The sequence below is a fragment of the Phyllostomus discolor genome, chromosome 3 (assembly GCF_004126475.2).
Source record: "Phyllostomus discolor isolate MPI-MPIP mPhyDis1 chromosome 3, mPhyDis1.pri.v3, whole genome shotgun sequence".
Lineage (NCBI taxonomy): Eukaryota > Metazoa > Chordata > Mammalia > Chiroptera > Phyllostomidae > Phyllostomus > Phyllostomus discolor.
Genome location: NC_040905.2, coordinates 29,539,332 through 29,566,609, shown reverse-complemented (window position 1 = coordinate 29,566,609; position 27,278 = coordinate 29,539,332). Strand labels below are relative to the sequence as shown.

Sequence of the window (27,278 nt, the reverse complement as noted above, 5' to 3'; positions counted from 1 at the left end):
GTCACCCCATACTGTTGTCTGTGTCTGAGAGGTTTTTTTCTTTATCCTTTCACATTTTTTAAGATTTTATTTATTTACTTTTTAGAGAGGGAAGGGAGGGAGAGAGAGAGAGAAACATCAATGTGCAGTTGCTGGGGGCCGTGGCCTGCAACCCAGGCATGTGCCCTGACTGGGAATCAGACCTGCCATGCTTTGGTTCGCAGCCTGCACTCAATCCACTGAGCTACGCCAGCCAGAGCATCCTTTCACATTTTCCATCCAGTCCCCCAAAACCCTCTCACCTCTGACAACTGTCAGTCTATTCTCTGTATCTATGAGCCTGTTTCTACTTTGTTAGTTTATTTTGTTCATTAGATTCCATGTATAAGTGAAGTCATACGGTACTTACCTTTCTCTGACTGGCTTATTTCACGTAGCATAAGAACTCTTGTGTATGGTCCTCTCTCACAGCACTTCCCTTGTTTGCACTCTGTAGTCTCTAATTAATTATTGACTTAATTAATGAGTTTGTATATCCATTGCCCTTGTCCCCAGACAGAACTTAATCTGCACAAAGACATTTTTTCCGTCTTGTTCTCAATAAAGTATTTGACGCATAAATGACCCAATAAACAAAACTTCTCCAGGAGAGTGGGATTTTCTGTATTCAGGAAATAGTCACCTAAAAACCTATTACAATTTATTAAAGAAAACAATCAAAGCTCTTATAAAAAGACCTGGCCCCTGGACCCTGTCTGGTCAACATCAGGAACCCCGCTCCACAGCAGGGGGAAAGATTGTATCTAAGGAAGAGGAACGCCTCAAGGCCGGTTTCTAAGGACAGCATCCAGAGCCTGCTAAATGCTATTTGTGCCCTAACCTCTTCTCTAAGCCAATTATTTGAGACATTGGTGTATCATTCTAAATTTGTTTGCCTTTTTACCCATCCCTTTTAATGTTTTATTTGTCCTTTAAGGCAAAGTGGTTTACAAGGGGATAGTGGTTTTGTTCATCATCTAATTATAATCATCCTCTTATAATGAGCACATGGCAGCAGGCACCCAAACACCTGCCCACACCCAGCGCCAGCTCATGGAAAGGCTGTAAGAATAAATTCATAAACAACAGTGTTGTTATTAAAAAGTGGTCAACCCTAGTGTTGCTTTTTTGTGTTAAATAGCACATTCCTTACTGATCATTGTCATTGCTAATCTTCAGTCGTTTATTATTTCAATATTTATATGTTCATCTTTTAAGGAACCATTTTCCATAAATCTTTGTTTATGTTGTTTATATTAATCTCTTAAGCCTGAGAATTATTTAGGAGCATTTCGGTGGGCTATATTTGAAGGAATCATTTTACATAAATCTTTATTTATGTTGTTTGTGTTAGTCTCCGAAGCCTCAGAACTAGTTAGAAGCACTTCAGTGGGCTATATTTTAAGGAGCCATTTCCCATAAATCTTTATTTATGTTGTTTCTGTTAATCTCCGAAGCCTCAGAACTAGTTAGAAGCACTTCAGTGGGCTCTTTCCAAACCTAAGTGAAGTGCTTTTGGGTTCTGGCTTTGTGAAAATGGTGTGAACCATCAAGGAAAGAGCAAGCTGTTATTTTTTCTCTCACATATCTTCTGGTCGGAGATAAAAATTTCTCTCTGATGTTCAACAACAAAAGTATAAGTGTTTGACATCTCCTGAGGTCTGGTGTCTGCGAGTTACAAATGACTTAAATGCTAGCAGATTATGTAGGTGTGCCAGATGTTTTATATAGTGATGTTTTTAAAAGCAACCCTGTGCCACTGTCCTCAGAGCCTGGTGAGCACACCCCCTCCGGAGGCCTCCCCCACAGAACATCTCTGCCAGGGCTCTGCCCCGCTTGGGAAGGCCCTCTCCTGAGGGGGTGGTGTGGGGGCAGACCCTGACCCCACACGGTTTGAGAGAGGGACACATCGCCAGGAAATTCTCAGTCGGTGTCATTCTGCCGTCATATATTCCTTTGCATACTGAGGAATTGATATATTTTTCCTTCCTTCTAGCCTTTCATGGTTGGCCGGCTACATCTATATCATAGTTGCTCTTGCAAGAAAGTAGAAAGTAGTTGTTTAAATGTCCATTTTCAGATGGATAACTGAGGCACAAATTAGTAGCCTTGACAGGAGATCTATTTCCATGGTAATCAAGAGTCCTATTATTTGATGGAGACCACGGATGGGATGTTGGAACCCAAGTAACACAAATGCCAAGGTCATGCTAAATGTAGCTTCCTCGTTCCCTCTCTAATGACACAACTGGTATTTGTAACATTGATCCAATTACGGGAACTATTAGCTTACAAAACTGTTTTAATAGTTCCTTGGGAACTTGTGAACAACAGAAAACACCCTAAGAGGTTTTCCTAAAAAATTCATTCTGTGACTTCCTCACCTGCAGCAGATAAGTGGCGTGGGGAGCTGGAGAGCTCTGCAGCCAGGCCGCCTCGGTTCCCAGGGCACCCAGGCCGCGTCTCCCCCCCGCCCTTACCCCACATTTCCTTCTGTAAAATGGGGCATTAAAGGGATTACATGGATGAATAAATAGCTTGTGCTTGAAATAATGCTTGGCCCAATCTAAGTTTTGTATACACCTCAGCGAGTGCTTCATCTGCTGCTGCTGTTGTTATTATTATTATCATGAACTAGTATTCATAGAATTCAGTATCATAGATGATGTATCTCTGAGGTTATGACCTCTACTTAGTGAATTGGCATCATTAATATTTTAATATCAGTCCTCTCTTTGTTTCAAACAGGAATTAAGATGGGCTGCATACAAATTATGCAGCCAAGTCACACCAATTTCACGTAGGCCAGGAGAGTGAGGAAAAGGAAAACCAAGAGGATGAGGAAAAACTGCTCTGTGAGCAATTTTTTGAGCTCCCTAAGAGCCAGACTCAAAAGACTTTTTTCAGGTCAGAGCTGTACCAGGAGCAAAAACCAGAAATCTCTATCTTGATCATTTTTTTAACTTTCTGAAGGGCAAGGAAACAAAATTAGGTTTTTGCTGTTTCTCCCTTTCTCTGCCAATTGCTATTTCTGGTGCCTGCCTAAAGGCAAGGAGAAGGAGGCAGGGGCCAGGGTGAGGCTGGGGCTGTGGTTTGGGCTGGATTCAAAGCAAACGTTCAGGCAGCTTCTGGTAGAAACTGCACAGAGCCCTCTTTGAGAAGTCAGTGCCCCCGGGCTGCAGCCTCTGAGGCCTCCTTGCAATGGGAGATTTCAGAGCTGCTGTGAGTAGTCCATCAGGGGTCCCGGTACTGCTCCCTGCTGTCCCCTGAACTCAACCCTCCCAAGTGGAGACTCTTTTTTTTCAGGAGCAGTGAAACAGAATGGGATGAAATGTACATTGAGCTGGGATAGATTGACCATTCATTCATTCATTCATTCATTTTCATTGATTCATTCAAGGACCATGTGTGGAACATCTTCTGTGTGCCTTGCATTGTGCTTGATGGTGGAAAAGTCCCTGCTCTTATTTGCAAAGTCTAATGAAGGAACATCCTCAGAAGAAATAATGCTGCCCCAGGACAAACCCCAGAGCAGGTTCAGCGCAAGGCATGTGCTATGCCGAGGTGGTAGAGCGGAGGGGAGAGGCCATCTAACCAAGCTAGGACTGGAATGGGAGATGAAAAGCCTTTTTTTTCAATGTTGTCTAGCCTGAGTCCTGGGGTCACTTAGGTTTTGTCAGGTCAAATATTAGAAAGGGGGAGGGAGGCAGCAGGAGCAAAAGGAGGAGAATGTGAAGCAGAGACAGAGCAAAAGCTGGGAGCCAGAGTCAGGGGGTGACCTCACCTCAAGAAGTAGGGTGGCTCCGAGTTGGGGCGTGAGTGTAAATGGGCTTCCAGAGAGGGGCTGAGGCCCAGCGTCGAAGACATCCTATGCTATTTTAAGAAGCATATATTTGATCTTGTAAGCTAGTGTTTCTTAAAGTGTGGCTCATAGACTACCAAAACATATAACCGCCTTGGACGTCTGTTAAAATGCAAATTCCTGAGCTATGCCCCTAACTGATCAGAATTTTCTGGAATTTTAGATTTGAGATGTGCACTTTTGGTCTTCCTTATGCAGAGTGAAGTTGGCAGAAAGAGCCGTAGGCAGTGGAGAGCTGCCCTCACAAGGACTACGCAGAGGGCTTCTGGGTGTAGCTGATGGTGGGGATTTGAGTTCTGTGCCCATCGGCATATGATGGGCTTGCACTCCCTTCCCCGTTGAGCTCAGGTGACTTGCCCAAGTGACTTGCAGAGCTGTGTGGCATCATCTTGGAGGAGCCCCTGTGCCATATCGTCTCTTTGCCACAATAATGGTGGACACCTACATTGAGATGGAGCCTGTGTCAGTCTGGGCCCCCCCTCCCTCTGCTGATCAATGGTAGACTTCAAGCTTCGGGGAGAAATGGACATTTAATATGTGAGCCACTGAGTTCTTGGAGGTGCCTGTTGTCAGCATCACCCACCTGTGCTGGCTGGTGCAGGCATCTTGTGCATCACTTCAGTGACTTCTGCCAGATGCACTGGAATAGGGACAGGAAAGCCAGTTGGAGTTTGTGGCAAGAGTCCAGAGTTGATTGGGAAACAGAGCGGTAGTGGGAATGGAGAGGATTCAATAGATACTTAACAAATTAAATTGTCAGTGCTTAGTGAATATCAGATGTGTGGGGGAAAAACACTTCAAGCCACTTTATCATCCTGTTGCTAGTTTAGGTGATTGGGAGGTGACACCAAATGCATAGGGAAGATGCGGGGAGGATAACTTTGGGGAAGGACGATAGGAAACTCCTTTGTTATGGTCTGAAATGTGCCTGAGGGTCTCTCAGGTAGAAATGTGTGCTGGGCAGCTGCATGCAATTTCCTGGATTCTGTATGGAGGGGGCAGGGTCTGGGCTGGAGACACAGATCCTTTGGGGAGATGTTGCATTGTAGGGCACTATGTGAACCATAGTAGCCAATGTGGTCACTCTCTGAATCTTGTGAGAGTGAAGGGGAGACCCTGGAGAGTGTCAAGGTATAAGTGGCTAGGGGAGCAGAGGAGTCTTCAGGAATGGGCTGGGAGACAGGATGATCAAGAAAGGATAGTATGGAAAGATATTCCCCAATAGGAGGCAGTGACCAAAGTGCCAAAAGCCTCAAAAATAGTGTTAATAGGAAGTTCATGACTGGCTGGACACAGAGGATGTAGCTATGAGGAGATTGTCAAGGAAGAAGTTCCGAGCATCTGGGTAAGTTCTTGGCTATCTAGAGAAGAGGTGCCCGGCGGATAGATTAGCAGAAAAGGCAGAGTCAGAGTGAGGCCACTGCGATGTGACAAGGTGAGGCTGTAGGAAGCTAGAAGGGAAGATGGACAGTGAGTTTGAGATTTTTGATGTGCGTGGTTTCACATGATTAGAAAGTTCAAAGTTATGACCATGGTGATTGGGGCGAAGGCCACTGGTCCAAGGTCAAATTTCCAGGAATCATTGTTTGGGTCACGTCCATGAATACTGAAATTATCTTAGAGTCATGGATAAAGCTGGTACCATGCAAGCCTCTAAGCCAGGTCTGAAAGCCTTTAGCCAATGATTAGGGGATTGAAATCTGGGACGGCTGCCCCCGCCACCTTTCCCAAGGTGAAGGATGGAGCCACACGGTCAAAGCCTTTGCATAGAACCCAATCCCCACTGTCTGCTTGGCTCCTGATCCAGTTTATTTTTTGACAGTGGTTTTCATAAGCCAATTTAATATTGTTGTTAATTGCTCATTTTAAACTAATGCCATGATGAGTTGAGAGGTAAAATGATAACTGTGGCGGAAACTCAGAAAAGGTGACTCCCTCAGCCTTATGTATGTATACCTTAGGCCTCTGTGTTGAGCAAACTCAGTTAAAGGGGCAATCGAAATGTCTGGCTCTGAGCTTTATGTAGGAAGGTAATATATGCACAGACTCCGGGAGTTTACCTGTCCCAAACTCTTACCTTCAGTCACATTAGTGTTTAAAACAAAGCCCCATAGGACAGGCTCAGCTATGAGCTTGAGAATAAGGAACGTTCTCAGCCTTTTGTGGAAGGGAAGGCATCCATTTAACTAGGGAGACAATCAGCACCATAACCCAGGAGAGAGACCCCACAGCAGCCGCCATCATCACGTCCTCCAGACCACTCTGCCCTCCCTTGACTCTGCTCCAGGCTCCTGCTCTCTCCTTCCCTTCCTTCTCCAGGCTTCCCGGCTTTGCCAAGGCCCCTCATCTTTCCTCAGAAGCAGTGATATTGTGCACCAGTGTGTTGATTTCTCAGGGCCACTGTAACACAGTTCTATAAACTTGACGACTTAAAACAAATTTGATTTATTCTCTTAAGTTTAAGAGTCCAGACCCCCAAAGCAAGGTGTCCTCAGTCCTCCCTTCAAAAGCTATGGGTGGAGGAGGGGTCTTTTCTCTTTTGCCTCCCCTAGCTGCTGGTGGCCCCAGGTGTCCCTTGGCTGTGGCGGCGTGACTCCGATATCTGCCTTCATCTTCACAGGACTTCCACTGTCTACTCTTCCTGTAAGGACGCTTGTCATTGGATGTAGGGTTTACCCTAATCCAGGATGACCTTTAACCTAATTGTGTCTGCAAAGAGGTCATTCTTTCTGAGCAGAGTCACAGTCACAGATTCTAGGTGGACCTATCTTTTTAAAAAATTTTAAAAGAGGGGAGTACTTTTCAACCCAGTACCATAAAAAAATAATACCTAAGCAAAATCTGCTTTGCCATTTTTCTCTTGTGAGTTCATTATACCCTCAGAATCATACAGTCAGTTCCTTAAGAAAAGAACATGTCTCCTGTTTTTAAGGTTCTCTCTTAATCCCTCCAGCTGCTACACTCCAGGACGTATTCCCACTTTGGCTGGGTTTACCTCCTCGCAATTTTTAGACCTCAAGGCATGGAGCAACTTCACTCCTACCTTTTAATACTTAGCTCAAGGCCTACCTTCTAGAAATCTCTTTTAGTTACTCCCACACTTACCCAGTCTACCTTTCCAACTCAAACCTCTTTTGACATTATTGTCTCTGTGAAGAGGTTCACTTTTCTCAGATTGGTCTGAATTTCTTATCTTCTTGGTCTGCCAGCCAGTTAAGGTGTATATATATATATATATATATATATATATATATATATACACACACACATATATATATATATTTACCTTTTATGTGTAATTTGATTCATATTCTGAATACCAAACACACTCAGAAAACTACATGTAACAGAAGCTTATGCCACCACACGGGGAAGACTGTTCGCTGACTCAGTCGGGATACCCCAGTCATATGAGTCAGCCTTACATTTGGCTGTAGGAAACAGAAAACCAGACTACAGAGGATTAAACAAATGCAAATGTATTTGTCTCAAGTAAAAAGAAATCCTAAGGTAGAAGGCTACTTACACTGGTCCAGCAGATTAATGAAGTCAGGACTGGTGCTTTCCGGAGTCCATTGGCTTTTCTCTCATAGTCACGTGGAGGCTGCTGAAGATTCAGCCTTTTCATCTCCATTGAGAGCAAGTAGAATGAGGAGGAAAGTGGAAGTTTCCCATGAATTGTATCTGCTACTTTTTATTAGGAAGTTAAAGCTGACACAGGGATTCTTCCTCTTCTGAAGCCAATTTCATTCACATCTGCTTTCACTCCTAGCTACATAAAAACTTGGAAAAGCAAATCTGTGGATTTCCACCCTTTGTAGTGGCAGGTACCAGGGAAAAGGGATGAGAAAGGTCTTGACTAGCTGATCACCAGCACTTGCCTCTCCTTTAAAGTGCTTGGGTAACCTAGCCTGTCCTGAACCCTGCAGGTCCCCACCACACCATCTAATATTGTCATCTCATCTTATGCCAGGATTAATAAGAGCAGCTATTAACTTCACAGGCAATAACAAACTCCAAAGTGCATAAATCACCAGACTTTTTTCCCTTTAAATATACAAGTAAATACTGTTTTGAATGATGTGCTGTGGCCACTTCCACTCCAGAAAGCTCCAATGCAGTCATTTTGAATCTGCTGTTAAACTTGAGAAAAACTTACTCAGACAGGAACTACAGTGTTGATGAGGGTGCCCACAGATGTTTCTCTATAGGTCTTGCTACAGCCCCTGCCACAGTGTACTTCTGTGGTCCTGCATCCAATGGTGATGTGGGGGTGAAAGCAAAGGAGAAACCTGAAAAATATTATGCAGATTATATTTTTGTGCATTGGTTAATTAAACAATCATTAGGTAAAATTTAATAAAAGTTAATATCATATTTAATTATTTATATTACTTGTTAAGGACATGGTTTTACATTTAAATCTAAATTTGGGCAATGATCATTTAAATGCAACATTTTTTTCTATTAGCAAAGGCTCCACTTGTAAGCTCTGAAGTGTGATCCCTTAATATTAATGCAAACTTAATCAGATTCATTAATTCAAGTGCTATCACAGGATGCTGACTTGCTTTAACAAAGGAACCAGAGAAGGAATTATAACTTCAGAATGCTCACTGATGAGCTAGTTGTAACTTGCTGATTTCTGTTTTTCATTTGTCTTAGAAACTACTGAATGTTTGCTATTTGCTTTCAAAAGTAAGCACATGCTTACACAATAGCTAAGAGCCCCAGCATTCTGAAAATGCATTTGAGAATATTCCTTTAGAAGTTACAGGGAGCCTGTCCTTCCTAGAGTAGATGTCACCCTATGTACACATACCTTGTCTGAAATCCCTGCCTCTGGTCTTCGTTCATGTGTTATTGAGGGTTATCTGAAATTTCATTTGACTATTTGGATGTGAGTATCTGAGGTTAGTCTTGACTCATCTCTTACTAATTTCATTACATCTTTCCCCTCATCCTACTCTACCACTAAGCCTCGGCTTTATCCAAGTGAATTTTCTACTCTTAATACTACAGTCTTTACCTCCTTCCAATAATCAGTGTGAGAGCCCTCCTAAATGAGTGGCAGGATTTCTTTCTTATGGTTTAAAGAATTACATCATAACCTCACATTGTTAGTTTGAACAGCAAAGCCCACCTCTGTTGGGAGAAGTTCATCCGCCTTAGCATCAGCCATGTTCAGTCCATTATTAAATTCTCAGCTCTTTTCTCTACCTGAATTGTTCATTTGTTCTGGCATTATTGATGTTTAGCCATCTACTTTTTATCTGAGTTAGTTTCTTCAATAATAGTGCACAACATACTCACTCATAGAGAGTTATGTTAAAAAATAGCAACCTGCTGGCCCTCCAGGAGTGGACCCCAGGCACGTATCTTTTTACGGTGCAAGTGATTCTAATGCACAGCCTGTTTCAGAACTGTGGCTTGGGGAGCTCTCGTGAGGAAAAGTCCACAACAAAGCTTTATCTTGTCAATTGCTGAAAACAAATCAGAAGATGTATTTGTATGGCAGTTACAATTATTTTTTATTGTTGTTCTATTACAGTTGTCCCAATTTTCCCCTGTTGCTCTTCCCTGACCCTTCAAGCCCCCACTCCCACAGTCATTCCCCACCCTGCTGCTGCCCCTGCTCATGGGTCATTTATATTTGTTCTTTAACTAGGCCCTTCCCTTTCTTACAGTTGACAGCATACTTTTAAAAGATAAGTCTTTGGTTCTCTAAATAAAGCCGTTCGTGCATGAAATTTACATTTGTGTGTGATGGTAGTGTTTTGATTGGATTCATTATAGTTATAAAAGATGGCAAAAGTCATCTGCAGAATTGGGTATAATTTATATAATTACCCAATAGGAAAGACAAACAGGTTATGAAGGGTATGTTTAAATCTGTGGCTGGTGGAGCTATAAATAAATTGGTTCTTATTTGAAGAATGATCTAATCAGACAGAAGACACGTCTCCCTGGGAAGCCTGTCCACACAGGTAGTGTCTGTCCACCTGGGAGTGTTCGCTCTGCAGGGTGTGGCCCTCAGGCAGGAGAGCTCTGAGTGTGATGTTGTTAGGAATCCACACTTCACCAGGCTTGAAAGGCTGGCTCGCTGTAACAAAAGTGGAAAAGAAAGGTTTTTAAATGCAGATTGTGGACTCTAATTTATCATGAGGAGACCATTGAGTAAACCAGATAGCTGCGTGAAGCTACTTCTCACTTTTCTCTGAAGCAAAAAGGCACAGGTCACCAGTGAGCACAGAGACAGCACAGGTGGTGTGGAGATAAAACGTTTAAGGCAATGTTTCTTTACCTATCTCTTTTACTACTTCCTCAAGGGGCCTTTTTAGATAATTTTCCCTAACTGACCCCCCACATTTCATTGCATAGGCATATGTATTTACGTGGTGCATGCATATCTGAGTTTTATGCATTTAGTATGTTTTGTTTTGTCTTCCTTCCTTCCTCCTTCCCTCTCTCCCTTCCACCTTCCATCCCTCCCTCCCACATTCCTCGGGAACCAATGTTTGCCTTCTTGGGGGTGAGATGGCCCCCACTGAGGATGAACTACTTAAGACATCAATTTTCAAAAGCTTAAAGTATATACCTGCACTAGAGGAATGCACCAACCAGGTAGCCCAGGTGGGCAATGGCCTTGAGCCTGGAAAGATGAGACCTCTAAAAGGGAAGAGTGGAGTTAGAGGTAGGGCATGAAGGGAAGTTGAAGATGCAGACAGGGTGGGACATATAAAGAGTTCAATGTGAGATAAATCTGTGAGACACTGCAGAGGGGATTATAGCTCCTGTGGGTCTAGGCCTCCAAAGGAGGATCTGGATTAAAGGCCCACCTATAGGAATTGATGTTATTTAGATCAATGTTGAAAAGCCAGGAGTACCGATAATGCTTCGTGGGAGAAATCAGGGGGACTTAAGGAGAATGGAACCTACATAGGGACTTAGAAAGCAAAACATTTGAGTCACGAAACGTGGAGGCATCTAGGGGTACCCCAGGGAGAGTGGAGCCCAGGTTGCCAAGAGAGGCCAAGACTCTCGGCCAGAGAGAGTGACCAGCTGCTGCTGAGGGCATTGCTCAGGAGTCATGGTACTGAGGGCACAAAGAGGCTGATGGGTTTGTTAGAGGCAAAATTAAACATGACCAGTGACCTTGACAAGAGTAGTTGCAGGGGTGTCTTGAGATTGCTACATAGTTTGAAGTGGGATATGGATACTCAGAGGTCACAAAATTAGACCTTAAGTAGACAAGACTTTGAAGTTTGCCTATAAAGGGAAAATGAGAAACGGAAAAGAAGGAAGGGTTGTGTGTGTTCAGGGAAGATACTGCATGGTTAGGAGCAGGCTTACTTGCTGCTGGGACTGATATAGTGAGGGAGAGATTGATGAAATAGAAGTTGTCAGGAATGAACTGAGCCTGGAATCCCTATTGCCTGGTGACAACTGATTAACGAAGGTCACGGTCCAGATCTGTGTGGTTTACTTATGCACGGAAGTTAGAAAGTGTTCTTGCAAATGGTGGAATTTGGTTGTCAAATTTCAACTATAAAAAGCAATTTCTAGATGCATATTCTAACATCAAACTGTTTCCTCCATTCCAATTCTCCCATGTGGTTCTGATGCCTGGCACGTTTTTTGCCCATCAGCATCTTTCAGTGAAGTGATTGCCTATAGAAATTCTTGAGGTGTGAAACTATTCCCTGTAGCAAGCCCAGCATTTCAATTGTTCTGATTAGAGAAACACAACCATCAGGACCCTGGGCCATGGGAAGCTCAGCATCCTGCTTGCCTCTTCTTTCTAGTATAAAGATCGTTTCTCAGACTGCTCTCTTTTAAACACTCAATCAATTTTTCTGCTGCTTCTATTTAATTTCATATCCCAAATGGTCTTATTAAATCATAAAGACACAAATGTCCCTCAAATAACCCTGACCGGTGTGGCTTAGTTGGTTGGGCATCATCCCTCAAGGCAAAGGGTCGCTGGTTCAATTCCCTGTCATGGAACATGCCTAGGTTGTGGGTTCGGTCCCAGACTGGGGCGAGTGCGAGGCAACCGATCAGTGTTTCTCTCTCACATCAGTGTTTCTCTCCCTCTCTTTCTTCCTCCCTTCCTCTCTCTCTCTAAAAAATGAATAGATAAAATCTTTGAAAAAAATTGATCCCCAAATAGTTAAAATACATTGTGAGGTAGTATATATTGCTTTTATTAGTTAATGTCTGACTTATATATGGTGCAAAATAAAAAGAACTTCATTACTTTTCAACTAGGATTTCTACTCTTTATTATGGTCCTTAAAAATTAGTACTTCTGGATTGCTCATCTAATAATTTTACTGTTGATTTTTTTAGTGGACAGATTTATTATGCAACATGTCCATTAGAAAATAGACGTGAATATTGCTGACTTCTTATACATGTTCTATAGAATTCTGGTAGCCTTGGGGGATTTATTTCATTCCTGGAGTGAAACACTGCTTCACACCATCAGGAAGCATGTTGATTCATCACAGAAATAACATTTAGACTTGGAATCACTGGAGTTTTAAATATGATTATGATGGTCCCGAATGAAGGCTGGGGCTTTATCTCTTATTTTCTTTAAAAGCTGAAAAAATGTGTGTGATGCCCACCACCTAGAAACCTTTGTAAATTGTCATTTCATGAGACTTTTTATCTCTTTTGTGTGTGCTATCTTGGGGGCTGAGACCTTGACAGAAACCGGACTCATGGGGTTTGTTAGATTCCTGCTTCTGGTCTCCCGGGAAGACCAGTGAACTTGGAGAGGAATTCCCTGCTATTGACAATGACACAGAGAAGACTTTAACCCAGAAGGTTAAACCCATAGCTACTCCGAGATTTGTGTTCTAAAACTATGCACAATAATACTTTTGGATCAGGTTTATTTAGCAGAACAAACACCTCTGTGTAAGCTGCAAGCAAGTCTCATATATTTTGATCCAATTAAATATACCTTCTCAGAGTTTACAAAAATGAAAATAGGGGGCGTGCCCATTATAATTATAATAACTTTTTATTTTCTTTAATTACTTAATATATTTATTTTGTTGAAAGTGTACTTCATTAGTGACTTGTTTTCTAAACGGTGTGCCAGGGCACCCAGAGGACCTCATGATACTATAAGTTCTGGAGGGAAACACAATGGCACTTAACATCTGCCAGACACCTCGCAAACCACAAACTCAAGGTAACATCAGATGACACAGCATTCCTTTCATTGTAAAGGTGGGTTTTGGGCAGTTGTGACAAAAGCCAGTACATGCAGAAATCAAGACAAGAATGAGAAATGTGAGTGGGGGTGTCAAATTAGAATCTAAGGTTTGTGACATTATGCAATGCTCAACAAGCATATAGGTACTGAGGGCCCATACTTGGTCCCTGGTTATTAAATAATGGATGAAAAATACTGTATTTTATTTCAATATATGTGTTGGCTTTTCCCCTCCCAACAACTACTGAGTTGTTAGGGCAGAGTATTTTACTTCTTTGGACTTTACTACTTAGTAGTCAGAACTCTTAGTCCTAATTCCCTTTGGCTTAGTAGTGCTATGAAAAGAATTAATGAGACACTAAGGGCATTGTGAGCCAAGGAAATTGGGGAACCTCGGCATTAGTGGTCTCACTTCTTGCAAGTAGAATTTTATAGTAATGTTGGAGGAAGTATGCTCAGTTTATCAGCTGTCTGCCTTCAAACAAAAGCATCTTTATCCTCATAAAGACAGATGGCCGACAAGGATTCCGAATGACAGAGTGTCCGTGGTCATCACCCTGAGAGCTCAGCAACTGCAACTAAAAACTCACCCCTCCAGCTCCTGAGAAGCCTGCGTTGTATCACCTACGTTTGTTCACTTACTTCGTGACTTTTATCATTGGCCTATTTTATTGCATTCATTCCAATGGAATTGGTTTCCTAGGAGGGGTGGGGCCAGGGTATAAAATGTAGTTGTCATAAATGAGTGTTCAGTAAAGGTTTGTTGAGTGAAGTGGTTTAATGATGCCTCATCTTTGTTCATATTAAACTATCATGAGTGGTAAGTGGCATTTCTGCAAAAGAATTACCAGCCCTAAATTTCTAAGAAATGCAGGTTTTAACCCTTAAATGGATTCTCTGGTAATTTATAAAAAAATTTTTCCTTTAAAACTCCATATCATGTTATTATGGGCTGAATTGAGTTCCCTCCAAAAATAATTTATATGTTGAAGACTCAGCCTCTAGTACCTCAGAGTGTCAACTCTATTTGAAGACAAGGGATTTGAAGAGATGATTAAGTTAAAATGAGGCCATTAGGAAGGGCCCTAATGTGAGCTGATTGGTGTCCTTACAAGAAAAAGAGATTAGAAAGCACAGAGAGACACCAGGATCACACAAGCTCACACAGAGAAAAAACATGTGAGGATACAGCAAATAGGTTACCATGTGCAAGCCAAGGAAAGAGACCTTGGGAGAAACCAACTCTGCTGTCACCTTGACCGTGGACTTCCAGCCTCCAGAACTGTGAGCATATAAAGGTTAATTGTTTAAGCTGCCCAGTCCACAGTAGTCATAGCCATTTGGGAGAAAACAAGATGCCTCTTGGAGATAGGGGACAAACTAATGGATAGTCTTTTGTTGAAACTGACCAGAAGTCAAAGAGTCATGTCAATGGGTTTAAAAACTTGTCCTCCTGAATATTCTGCAGATTGGGATAGGATTTTGGGGGCAGGGTGCACAATTCAGTCTACACCAATATGATGCTGAGTTTTAAAAACAAATTATTTATAAAATAAAGGTTTAAAACTTCAATTTCTTAAAAATTTGGGGCTGGTGGTTCTTTTGCAGAAATGCCACATACTGCTTATGATGGTTTAACATGAACCGCGCTACAACACTCATCATATCACATCTTACACAGCAGGGAAGGAGAGGGGGTTGAAGAGGCACCCCAAGAGAACACTCTGGGGAGAGTCTACTTTCACGTACATTTCAGCCTTTTAGTCTATGAAAATGGACGTTGCTGCCAGGCATCCCCTCTCATAATTAGTATCATTAATGAGAGTTATAAATTTAATTTATAATAGGAATTTTTGTTTTCCTATTCACAAAAGATTTTAGTTATGCCTTTAAGAACTTATTTATGTTTTTAATCACGTGTGATGTCATGGAGCATTTTTGCCCTGCCTAAGAAGGGTCTTCCAATTCAAAGCAGGTCTTGTGAATCACAACACTCATCGATTTCCTCCTGTGTGTGGAGTCCATGACTGTCTTACTGGGACTTTGTAATCTCTTGCTTCTCTATGAAGCACTTACTAATATCATGTTTAAATTCACTTAATATCATGTTTAAGTTCATGCCCAAAATTGGCCATATTCTCCCCATGTTGTTTTTCCTCTACCCCTTGGCAAACGTGTCCTTCTGTGTCACCTCATATTTGTTGTCTACATTTAGGTTCATTACCCTTCATAGGTGCCCTCTTAGTCACGAGCAGCAAGGTACATTGTGCTCGGTCTGTTTAATCCAAGTTTATGTACTACTGTGTAGGTTACAAATGGGGTTTATGAGTAGGGCAACCAAAGTTCACTGTGTCAGCAAGCTTTGGGGCAGTGCTGGGTCCTGACAGAGACTGACTCTAACAAAAGTAGTTTGCAATCACAGGTGCACCAGGAACTGGGCTTAGAGCTCTTTTGAAACAGAAGGCAGTGGGGAGAGAAAGGTTGATGGCATTGCTTTGAACAGGTGGCTACAGAATAGGTTGAGAGTAGAAAGGAAATGACTGGCCCCTTTGATTTATGGGTTTAACAGTTCTTTTAAACTTGTCTTAAAGGCCTAAGAAGCCTCTCATTGAGAAATGTAAGGGTCAGCATAGTTCTTTAGAGGTATTTCATCATTTATCTTAGTTAGAATGTTTTTTATTTTTTCATCTTTGTAACTTTCCACAGAGCTCATTCACTAGGTCTTCTCTCTTCCCATGGTGGAGAGAAGCTAAACCCTGAAAACCGAAATTGTTCCCTGTGCTTGAAGTCAAAGGTAAAAAGGACGAGAGAACTAACAGTGTGATAAGACTATTCTTTGCGGAAAGTGGAGTGAACTGTAAATCTCTATGGAGGGAGACTTGTGTAGGCTTCTTCCAGGGAGGTCTCAATACTGGAAACTCTGTGTTTGCTCTTTTCTGTTATTCTATCTATTAATTAAGCCAACCTTTCCTCCATCAGTTTCAAATTTGCAGTTACTGAGCTGAGGAGTAGAAGTTTGGGTTTCTGCGTGATAAATTCAGCTTTCTCTTCTAGGAAAGCTGTGTTCTCAGTGACTTGATTTGTGGGAAGAACTTTCTATCAAGATCTTAAGTATCTTCTAGGCTGGTCTCTTTCAGCTGGTTTGCAATGAGTTGGTGGAGCACTTCTGAGAGGAGCAAATGGCTCTCAAACTTGCCCTTCCAGTTGTATCTAATTACAATACTGGACTTGAGCCCTATCTATGTATAAGATTCTTTAGTCCTTCAGCCCACATATAGATAGAAAAATAACAGGATGTGTGCTATTCAGAAGGACATGAGAATAACATACGTAACACAAAAGAGAACAATGAATATAATAATAACCACCACCAACAGTACTGCATATTTCTAGTGCTGTTTCTGTAGGAAATCAAATTGCATTTGACCTCTAATTTTCATTTCCCATCTTTTACCTGAGGTGATTTATTCTTTCAATTTTCTTTATAACTTTCTAGTCTCCTTGGGCTGTCGTTAAAAAACACCGCAGACTGAGTAGCTTAAATAATAGAAGTTTATGCCATACAATTCTGGAGTCTGGAAGTCCAAGATTAAGGTGCCTGTGGATTCAGTACCTGGTTAGAGCTCTTCTCCGGGCTCGTAGATGGCCCCTGTCCTCATGTGGCTCCGAAACAGAGAGACCAGAAAGCTCTGGTCTCCGCCTCTCCTTACAGGGACGCTGATCCCATCGTGGGGCCAGTGCTCCTGACATCACCTAAACCTAATCGTCTAACCTAAATTTGTGGAGACATTCAGCTTATAACACTTTCTGCTTTCACCGCTCCTCATTTGAAGAGATTTTAAACTTGAAGATGATTCTAACATATGACCTAAAGATCGCTGGATGCTATTAGCCACAGCATGGCGTTTCTGGTCTGTATTATCAATAAATAACTAATAACTAGAAATCTTGAGACCAGGATATATAGCAAATTTAATTCTTGGGGGATTGAAAGGAATGCGAAGGATATTGGATTGCGGTTCTCTGCAGCCATGTTTGAGAGCTCAGTTAAGGAAACTTCTACTTGATCATTTTCTCCCCCCAAGCAAGAGCATTGTTTCATTTAAGCCAAATTTGATGCTTATGAGATGCAGTGAGCTTGTTGAATATTCATATGTGGTTCTCTTCATCAAGTTCTTGTATTCACTTTTATTTTCCTTTGACTTATAATTGGTGTTTTTGCATATTTATGATCTGCTTTGTTTTAAACTGACGACCTATTTCAAATGCCCTGTTATCTCCCCCGACTCAACCCTGTGCAGTTAGTTCATAGAGAAACGAGGTCATTAAGTGATGGTGTTCTGATCATTACCAGGAGTCACCTTACTCTCAGCTTGCATGTGTGCTGCCTGCTCACTCAGTGGAAATTCTAGTTCATAACCTTAACATAAAGTTACAAGTGGGAATATGGAACTCCTTAAAATCCATAGTATCTCGAAATCACAGGGGATCAGAGTAATCACCTAACCCAGCTAATAATTGCTCCGGTATTCAAAGTCACTGAACTCACACAATTAATAAATGTTTTCTTCCCAAGTGAAATAGTCTCAGATCATTAACCCTTGGTCACATGATCTGGCTGGAGCAGCTTGACCTCGACTTACTTTCCTCTGAACACACAGACATGAGCATTACCAGTTAAATGTTCCACGGACAGGTGGTTTCCAAGACGCAGCCACTTAAAATAACCTTCAATGATGGATTCTCTTTATAGCATGAGATACCAATGCTTTATAAAGAAAAATAATGTTAGCTTCTTGCAAAGTAACACACATCTCTTTAGCAATTCTTAAGAAATCCCTTCCCCACACCAGCGTAGAGGGTCTGATCATGCTGGAGGAACCTGGCCAGACCCATGTGAATTGGGGCAGTGAGGGACAGTACAAGGGACAAGCCTGAGGGCCAGGCTGGCCGAGGACTTTCCCTCATGTCTTTTATTTTTTATTTTCTTTCAAATTATAAGAGAAAGTTTATTTAGAAAGTTACAGAGGCAGTAGAAGTGAGCCAGCCGGGAAGCACAAGCTCAGGAAACCAGTCTGACAGGTCGAAGACTGGCCCTTGGATCCTCAGAGAAAGGCAAAGATGGCGTGCCTGGGGGAAGGCAGAGAGAGAGGGAAAGATGCAGGTGTGCACCCAAGAGGGAGAGCGTCGTAATTTTTAGACCTTTGTTTCTTTGCCTATGAAGTGAAACAATAAAATATGTTTATCACCCTGGTCATTTTTCTCTCTGGACCCTTGGGAGTATAAAAAGATAGAAGGTATGTTTGGAAGAGCTGTGGAGATCGTTAGGAAAAAGGCAGAATCACAGTTTGCTGGTAGGTATGGCCTTCACCCACCAGCTCAGGATGGATTAACCATGAGACTCACTGACAAACCTTGACAAATAGACCCCACTTGTATAAAGTGAAGACAGGGAAGTGGGGAGTGGCAGGGGACACCAGGCTCCTGGGATGACTTCTTAGTGCAGGCCAGTTTACACAGGTTCCAGATGATGCACGATGCTTGATTTCAAGCCCTGGTTTGAATCTTCGGGGCAAACTTGTTTTCTTTTTTTTAATTTTAATCATTGTTCAAGTACAGTTTTCTCCCTTTTACTCCCAATCCAGCCCCCCCCTCAAGCTTGTTTTCTTGGAGACATCCCGTGGGAGGCCAAGACTCCTCTTCTGTTTTCTGACAGATGTGAGAGGAGCTAAATGAAACAACAAGTTAAAAGAAGACATCAAGACACTGCAATGTTATGAAACAAATCCAACATTGTGAAAATAGAATTTTTTATTGTGTGCTCTTCTTAACAATCCTCCAGAAAATAAAATGGTTTGAATTTTTTTTTGAAAAGAAAACCTTAACCCACATCACTTCTGTGGTATCCTAGATTCTATACTAAATCATTATATGAAGACACCTTTTGAAAGAAGAATGCTTTAGGACATCAGTCATACTTGTCAATTTGTGTGGTTGTTAAAACACCAGGGCCAATTCTGTTAACCTTAGAGCACAATACTTTAGGATAAAACCAGCTATCAGAAAAATGCTTCTAAATTGATTAATTTTTTTTCATCAGAAAAGAAATACAATATTTTACTTGGCATTAAAGCTCTAGCTGTTTATTTCTTAAGCATTTGCATATCCAAATAGAAATTGTTAAGTGTATTCTTTCCAATTTTCTATAGCTAGGAACTGTTTGAACTGCATACTGTGTTAAGCAAAGCAGAATCTAGAACAAGTAACCAGAAGAAGGCTTTTCCTTCCGTTCCACCACAACGCAGAGTCGGGTCAGGCAGAGACAGTGCTGTCCTGGAAGCGTCCTCTTCCAGCTCCAGGCCCGGGACAGGTGACAGGCTCCTTCAGTTCTGCTGCTTACATTTGGTTCTTATTTTGGAGGAATTGACTCTCAAAAATGTTTATATTTTTGCTTTGAAGACATTTTTAAGGAGAAAAAGGAATAGCTTTCATAGATGATCAGTTATTTTGTTATTAGTTCAGCTGCACTTAATAAGGAAAGAGTATTTTTCTAATTCTGAGCTGTCTGGTTTGTGTTGATGTTTCTCATTGCCTGCATTCTTTGTGCACTGTTCTTAAAAACAAGTTCTGACAAGGTTTGAAGAATCTTTAACAAAGTAGATGGTCATTTTGCAGAAGCCAGGTATGGCAGGCATTAATTAACAGTGCACCACTGGGCAAAGCACTCAACATTCATCATTGTCAGCTGGAGGAGGACCTGCCCTCACTCAGGTCGGAAGCCAAAAAAGTTGACCAGGATTTCCCATGCGCTCACATGATTGACATTCACAGAGGTGATGTGTGATAGTGCGGCTTCGGAGGTAACACCGAAGACTGCTAAGCAGGTGCACACACATGCATACCGCAAGCACACATGGATCCCACACCGATCACATACATGTGTCACACATGCACACCAAGTGTCAACACTGCAGTTACACATGCACACATCACACAGCGACACATAGGCAAGTGATGTACATAACACACATCACGTGTGTAAAATCACCCATGACACACCTCACACAAACCATGTAAATGTGAGCATCACACAGAAATCGGAGACCTAGCACACACGTGTATCAAATGCATATATGGTACACAGTAATTACACGTGCCATGCACCATGCAAATCTTACACACCTATTATACACACATATTGTGCATACATCACACACTAATCACATGCACATACTACATCCCATGTGCACATGCCACACACATACATCACACATGCAATACCCGCTGTTAATAGTTTAGTTATCCATAGTACTGAAGGGAGGATGACATATGGATGCATACGAGTATATTTCTGGGCATTGCTGTGAGAATGCAGGTGAGCTCCAGGAACTCTCCTCCAGTGCCTGTGAATGAGGGAGTTAGATGGGATACTGCAAAGGCCCCTTCTAGTCAGAATAACTCTTCCCCCACTTCTGTGGACTCTACATTAACTCACAGAGAAGCTCATTCCACCGTTCTTCCCACCTCTAACTCTGGTCTGCTTTACCTGTCTACCCCCAAAATGGGTTTTAGAAGGCAAATAATCAATAGCTCTGCCTTCTACCTGTGTTCACACCTATGGGGAAATAGACAAGGGCATCATGCGGGTGGGGAACAGAAAATTATTTTCATTGTGGTTGTAGGTATTTGGATAACGTGGCTTGGGTCTGGCCCAAATGAACTTGTCACTCTTCCCCTGAATTCACCATCTCCTCTCATCCCCAGCAAAGTGGTATCCTGTCCAGGGGGCTCATGACTTGGCTGAGAGTAGAGGAGATGAGTGTGCCCGCCTTCCACAGGGGGACAACCCCCCTGAGAGGGGCAGGGGAAGGGCTAAGCCTCCTGATGCTTCTCCCAGCCCTCTCAGTCAGATAAACACATCCAGCTCTCACTGGGAGAGGTGACTGCACTGTGCAGAGGGCAGTCAGTGTGGTTCTCTGGGGAGCCCTACCACGGGGAACATTGGAGGCTCAGGAATAAAAATCTCCCTGCTCAGGAGTTTGAGCCAGAGCCGCTCTTGCTCACCATGCCAGGTGTCTGGTGGGATAAGCTGACCTGTGTTAGTGGGAGGCCCTCAGAGAAAAGCACAAAACTATTGGTATCCAATACCTTGCCTTTGTTGTTGATGCCACTGCTTACCTGTTTGGTGAGAAGTAGGGTCATGTGAAGGAAGGGCAATGAGGTTTTTATGCAGGTGTGACCACACATCTGTTGCCGTATCTGTAGGTGTAGCCCTGAACATGTAAAAGCAGAAGTTGGCCTTCATCATTTTTGTATGAACGTGAATCATTTCTATTATCAATAAAGTAACAAATTTTACATTTTCAAAGGCTACCATATTCGGGCATAAACAAAAGTTAATGGGTAAATATTATTTACCCAGCAAATACAATTTTGGTGAGAGAGATCCCGTGTCAGTCACCTAGTATCACAATAATGCTGTGTCGCAACCATGAAATCCCAGCAGCACACAATAGTACACTGGGTTGTCTGTGGTGGCTTTGCTTCCTGAATCTCTTAACTTCCTGGGACCATTGAGCTAACCAGATAAAGCACAAAAGAGTCACTCAAAACATTCCAGGCCTTCTAGCTTGGGCTGGCTCTGGCACATGATTAGTCGGACCCACACTATGTTAGCATAAGCAAATCTAACTGAGCCCACAGACAAGAAGGGACTACCAAGTCACCTATCAAAGGGCATGGATCCAAGAAGGAAACCGAATCCTGAAAGGCAATACCTGTTTCTGTTAAGTAAATAAACATGTTTGTTTGGACACAAATGAAATTAACCTCCCATGGAGGCATCTCTTGGAAGACTGTTGCTACTGTGTGCCTTGTTATTGCTGCATCCAAGAGTTAGACACACGCACCATACTGAGTGGTTCTTTGTGTGCCTTTAGATCTTGGCCAACGTGATCATCTTCATCTGCGGGAACCTGGCAGGAGCGTACCACAAGCACCTCATGGAACTTGCTCTGCAGCAAACATATCAGGACACGTGCAATTGCATCAAGTCCCGGATCAAGTTGGAGTTTGAAAAACGTCAGCAGGTAAAATGCATTTCAGTCATGCTTCCACATTCTTAAGCATTATTAAAATGACATTGGTATTGTTAATATCAAGAGTGCAGCTCATTCATTCATGGGCATCAGGGAGAACCCGGAGCAGCCTGTGCCCAGCCTGGGCTGTGATCTGGGCAGGGCTGGAAAACAAAGAACAGAGGTGACCCGGGGATCCTAGGGTCACTCACATGCAGACAAGACAGTCACATCAACCACCATTAATACGTGGCTGGGGAACTCTCAATAATAACAGTGCTTCCTTTAGGCAGTGATTCCTGGTGAAAGCCCATGTCTCCGTGATAGTGTCTGTGGCAAGAGTCTGCTCCAGCTGAAATCCGAGCTCCCTCTCTCTGTGCACAGGATAAAATGATCTGATTCCTTTCTGAGGAAGATGATTGGAGTTGGGAGGGAGGGCCAGGAGGCACCAGTGGTTGTAGTGGCAGAGGCTGTCCTGCAGTGGGTGCTGGGGGTGCTGCATAGAAACACTCATTATGGAAATACACAGGTTATGGTAAAGCATTGAAACAATAAGAAACAGACAATTCAGGACATGTGGGAGGCAAAGCCATGCGGTGTCATCTGGGGTGGTGGAGAGCAGGTGAAACAGACATGCTTGGGGGGGGAAATTATCCAAATACAAGGGGACCTGTATTTGACATGCTTGGCTTCAGGTGATGGCGGGATATCCATGTGAATAGTTTTGGTTTTTGGGGGGAGAGTTGTGTATTGGTCACCAGAAACCAGTGCCCCCCATAAAGATAATGGCTAGCCTGACTCTGTGTGCACACTCACCTTTCTGAGAGCATCCATCACCATGCCTTTGCAGTTACCTGAGTTTGACAGGTGGGAGCTACTTCATTATTATTTGTTAAACTGTATTGAGTTATTCCATTTCAAAAGATTTCATCAAAATGTATTATGATGGTGGGAACAAAAATATCCTTTAAATTTTGATGCTAGACTCTTATTTGTGTATGTACTGATGAATAGTAATCAGTTTTTTTGAAAACAGAGTTCAGTTAATTCAGTCAACAAGTATTGATTGAGCAGATAGTTTGTGTTCGATGTGATTCTAGGCAATGGGATATGACTCAAACCATTATTTTTCTCACTGTTATTATCAGGAAAACTCATCATTTGTTTTCTCAAAAGCTTTTTGTATTACAATGTAATAGCAAGAATATTCAGTAATTAATATTTAATTCTTTGGTGTTTATGTCTATCAAACCCTGGATTCAACATTAAGAGACATAGACATGTGTCTTAGGGTTTCCTTTCTCCAATAGTGACAACTGGACCAGGTCAGTCCTGATGGACATATTTAACTTTGCTTCCCATAACCTCTAGAATCTACTTCAAAATGACATCAAGGTTAGGGAGAACTGAAAGTTCAAGTGGACAGATTATATAACCTAATATTTATAGTACCAGCTTTGACAAAAGCAGTAAGTCAAGCTACTGACCTCATCTGTACTGCCTGCCTACTTCTCTGAAGAGACTTTGAGTGACCAGGACCAGGTGTCACCCCTTGTCACGTTGATCTGTGGCATCCAAATGGCCTCACAGGCCACACTTTGACCTCCCATAGCTCGAAAACTGGATCAGTGTGGCATCCCTTGTGCCAGAGACTTTTGGGGACCACCAGGGAAGGTACTATAAGAGCTTTTACTCATTTTGTAAAGAGGAGCCAGTGATCCTTGTTAAAATAAAGACAGAAAGAATACTTGGAAGAAAAGTGAGACCTTAAATTAATATTTTACACCACAAATGCATTTTATCGTCAATATTGGGAATCAACTCCTAGCATCTGGTGCCCAGAATGCAGTACTTTTCTCTTTAGGGCTTTAGAAAATATGTTCCTAGATTTGCAATGAATACTTTTAACTTTTTTAGACCAACATGTAAATAAATTGGAATGGAAACTTCTCTTATACCCTGGCTGGTATGGATTCCCAGTCAGGGCACATGCCCTGGCTAGGTTGCAGGCCAGGTCCCCAGTAGTGGGTGTGAAAAAGGCAACCACACACTGACGTTTCTCTCTCTTTTTCTCTCTCTCTTACTCTCTCTAAAAAAAAATAAAATCTTAAAAAATGCTCTTAGTTAATAAAATCCATAAGATATGATTGGACAGATATTAGGAGACAAATCACAATTGGCCAATGGCAACCTGTGTGTCCTGTGTGCAAAGGAGCAGTCCCTGAGACCATGAGGTGCCTCCCCAGACCAAGTGGAGCATCTCACAAACCAAACTCGTGCCCAGGGGTTCCTCCTGCTGCTTCCTGCCCACCCTTCACCACACGCCATTTTGCTCCCCTGCAGTCACTGTGGCAGAATATCTGCCCTTATGAGCACTTCACTTATGGGTAAGGGGGTATTAGGAGCAGAACAGCTTGTTTCAGCCCTGACTTGCATAAAATTAATACCATCCATTTTAATATTGTACAGACACAATGATTAGGGAAAGGAAACACAAACACACTCAGCATGAGGCAGGATGCCACGTGTGAAGGCGCCTAGCAGTTGTATTAGCCCAGGCTCCTCCCAGTGTCGCTTCCCGCCTACAGGTCACCAGGAGTCAAACTGTAGCAGCCACCTCGGTAGCCGCCTGAGAGCTCACTGCCACACTAAGTGGTTCTGGGGTCCATTTCCCAGGGACATCATTCCTCTAGCAGGCCTGCCGATGCCCCATGCCTGCCATCCTGGAACTGGGATATGGCTTCTTTGACAATAAGGGCCATCTATTAATTTATTAGTTTTCTTTATATTCTTGGAACCTAGTACAAGTTGGAGTAGGCGAGCAGACATGCTCTTAAACACCAGCTGACAAAATGCATAAATCTATTCTACACTGGCTTTCTCCCTCTCTTTCTGCTCTTTGTTCAACCTCCACAATGCAACTATTAATTAGAGATGTCCTTATCAATCATCCTACAACTATATCCTTTGGCACTGTGAACTCCTCATGGTTCATGGCAATCCCTGGACCCCTGAGTATACTCACACCCTCATAATGCACTATTCATGAGTCTCTCCCCCCGTCTCTTCTGACTTCTCTGCTGGTTAAATGTCACTTCTAAGCACTCCATACCTTGCGATTTCTCTGAATGAACCCAGATCCTATCAGATGTGTCTTCCCACTATGAGGCTCACTTGTATAGTCATTCACTAAGGTAGCACTGGCCGTGTGAAATCTTCAAAGAATTAAGCAAGGATAAATAACAAAAATGTGCATATACCTCCCTATTCTCCCAGGCCTATATTCCTCTCCCCAAAAGTTTCTAGCTAATTTTGGCTGAGGTATTTTTACAAAATTGGGTTGTTTTAAGCTCATTGTCATGGAAGTGATCAATATCCTTCCAGTAGGCTGCATGTAGACAATTTTGTGTGTGTGTTATGAATGACACAATTTTTATGTCAAAGATAAAATACAAGCTTCAAATCACCCAGCCCGTTAAATTGATCCAGATGTGCTAAGGACAAACTTTTAAACAAGCGTTTGTTGAAATGCCTGGCTCATGCATACAGCTGTGATGGCAGTTTGCAAGCTAATGAATCTTTAAAACAGTGGTAGATTTTCACATTGATGAGTATAGCCCTTAACATAATTACTCTTTAAGATCTTTGCTGGTGAATTTAATGAGTTGAAAGAAAAATATTTAGAGGGCATATTAGGAGTGGATGTCCCAAAGAGGAGGTCAGTACACAGACACAAATGTCAACAATAGATTCTACTTTTTAAAAAGAGGCAGATAGTCCTGGCTGGCGTAGCTCAGTGGATTGGGCGTGGGTTGTGAACCAAAGCATCGCAGGTTCAATTCCCAGTGAGGACAAACCCTGGGTTGCAGGCCACAGCCCCCAGCAACCACACAATTGATGTTTCTCTCTCTCTCTCTCTCTCTTTCTCTTTGTCTTTCTCCCTCCCTTCCTTCTCTAAAAATAAATAAATAAAATCTTTAAAAAAAAGGGGGCACAGACAGACCCAGGAACACTCGAAACTTGGTCCCTGAAGACATAAAACTTTCAAGTGAGTGAGTTTTCTGAAGTTATGAGTGGCAGTTTGAATGTTTTATTGAAATACAAGGAAATCCTTTCATTAGAGAGCAGTGTGGTTCATCAGTTGATATAAACAAAAAATGTGACAACTTCCATGTGAGAGAGAATAGATGGAGCTCTCAAAGTTCCTTGCTGATGAATAATTTAAAACTTAAATTATTTAAAACCTGCCTTTAAATAACATTTGCTTTTTATATGCTTTCATAAAAATGTTCCTATCATTTTACTATAAATTAGCATTTGTAGCTACTGTCTTCTGCCTTTAGTGACATCATGATTTGATTTGATTTTATCGGGAAATGAATAATATGACAATGAAGGCGAGAGAAGCCAAATCAAGAATATTATTATGAAAAAAGGATATTATTATGCAAAAAATAGAAAGATACCAATTTTATGGTATTCTGTGGGTATTTTCTCTAGAGAATCATGAGCTTAATCATTTCATCTCTTACTACTAATATCTTTCTTTACTGGTGAAACAGAGTGATGGCCTGGATTGCCTTTTAATCTAAAGAAATAATAGCAAATATAACCCTCCTGATATAAAGGATGTGGAGAACTTCCTTTTCTGTGTCTTCACAGAAAGTTCTGTACTTGCTTCCAATTTACCTTTCTTCACCGGGACGCCCTTTGTGTAGAGAGATGAGGAATTTGAAAATCAGACGCTACCGTGCATGTCTGTAGTGTCACGCAGGCCCGCAAGGTGGGGCCCAGGTCTGCTGTTCCTGTCACAGCCCCTCTCCCAGGGGAGCACATAGGCTTCTGGAAGGCAAGGAGCCCACGGTGCTCCAGTGAGAGGTCCAGCACCTGTCCAGGATGTGGAGAAGGAGTTTGTTTGTCATGAGGGAGCCAAACTCTCCATAACATCTGCCCCGTGATTCTCAGATTCTGTGAATCTTACTGTGTCCTGCTCAGATTAGATTTGAAAAAAAATGCAGCTCAAAACCACAATTTCCCAGCATCCCAGCTTAAAGAAAAAGTGTAAGATACAAGCTTTTTATTTCTTGCT

General features: G+C 42.2%; 1 protein-coding gene across 1 annotated transcript in view; it reads left to right on the top strand.

Moving 5' to 3' along the window:
- Positions 1-27,278, top strand: part of ADCY2 (adenylate cyclase 2) — a 356,581-nt gene that overhangs the window by 170,907 nt on the left and 158,396 nt on the right. The window contains exon 4 of the mRNA XM_028526056.2: positions 22,052-22,201. Within this exon, the coding sequence (XP_028381857.1) occupies positions 22,052-22,201 (150 nt within the window). The remainder of the gene's footprint in view (positions 1-22,051; positions 22,202-27,278) is intronic.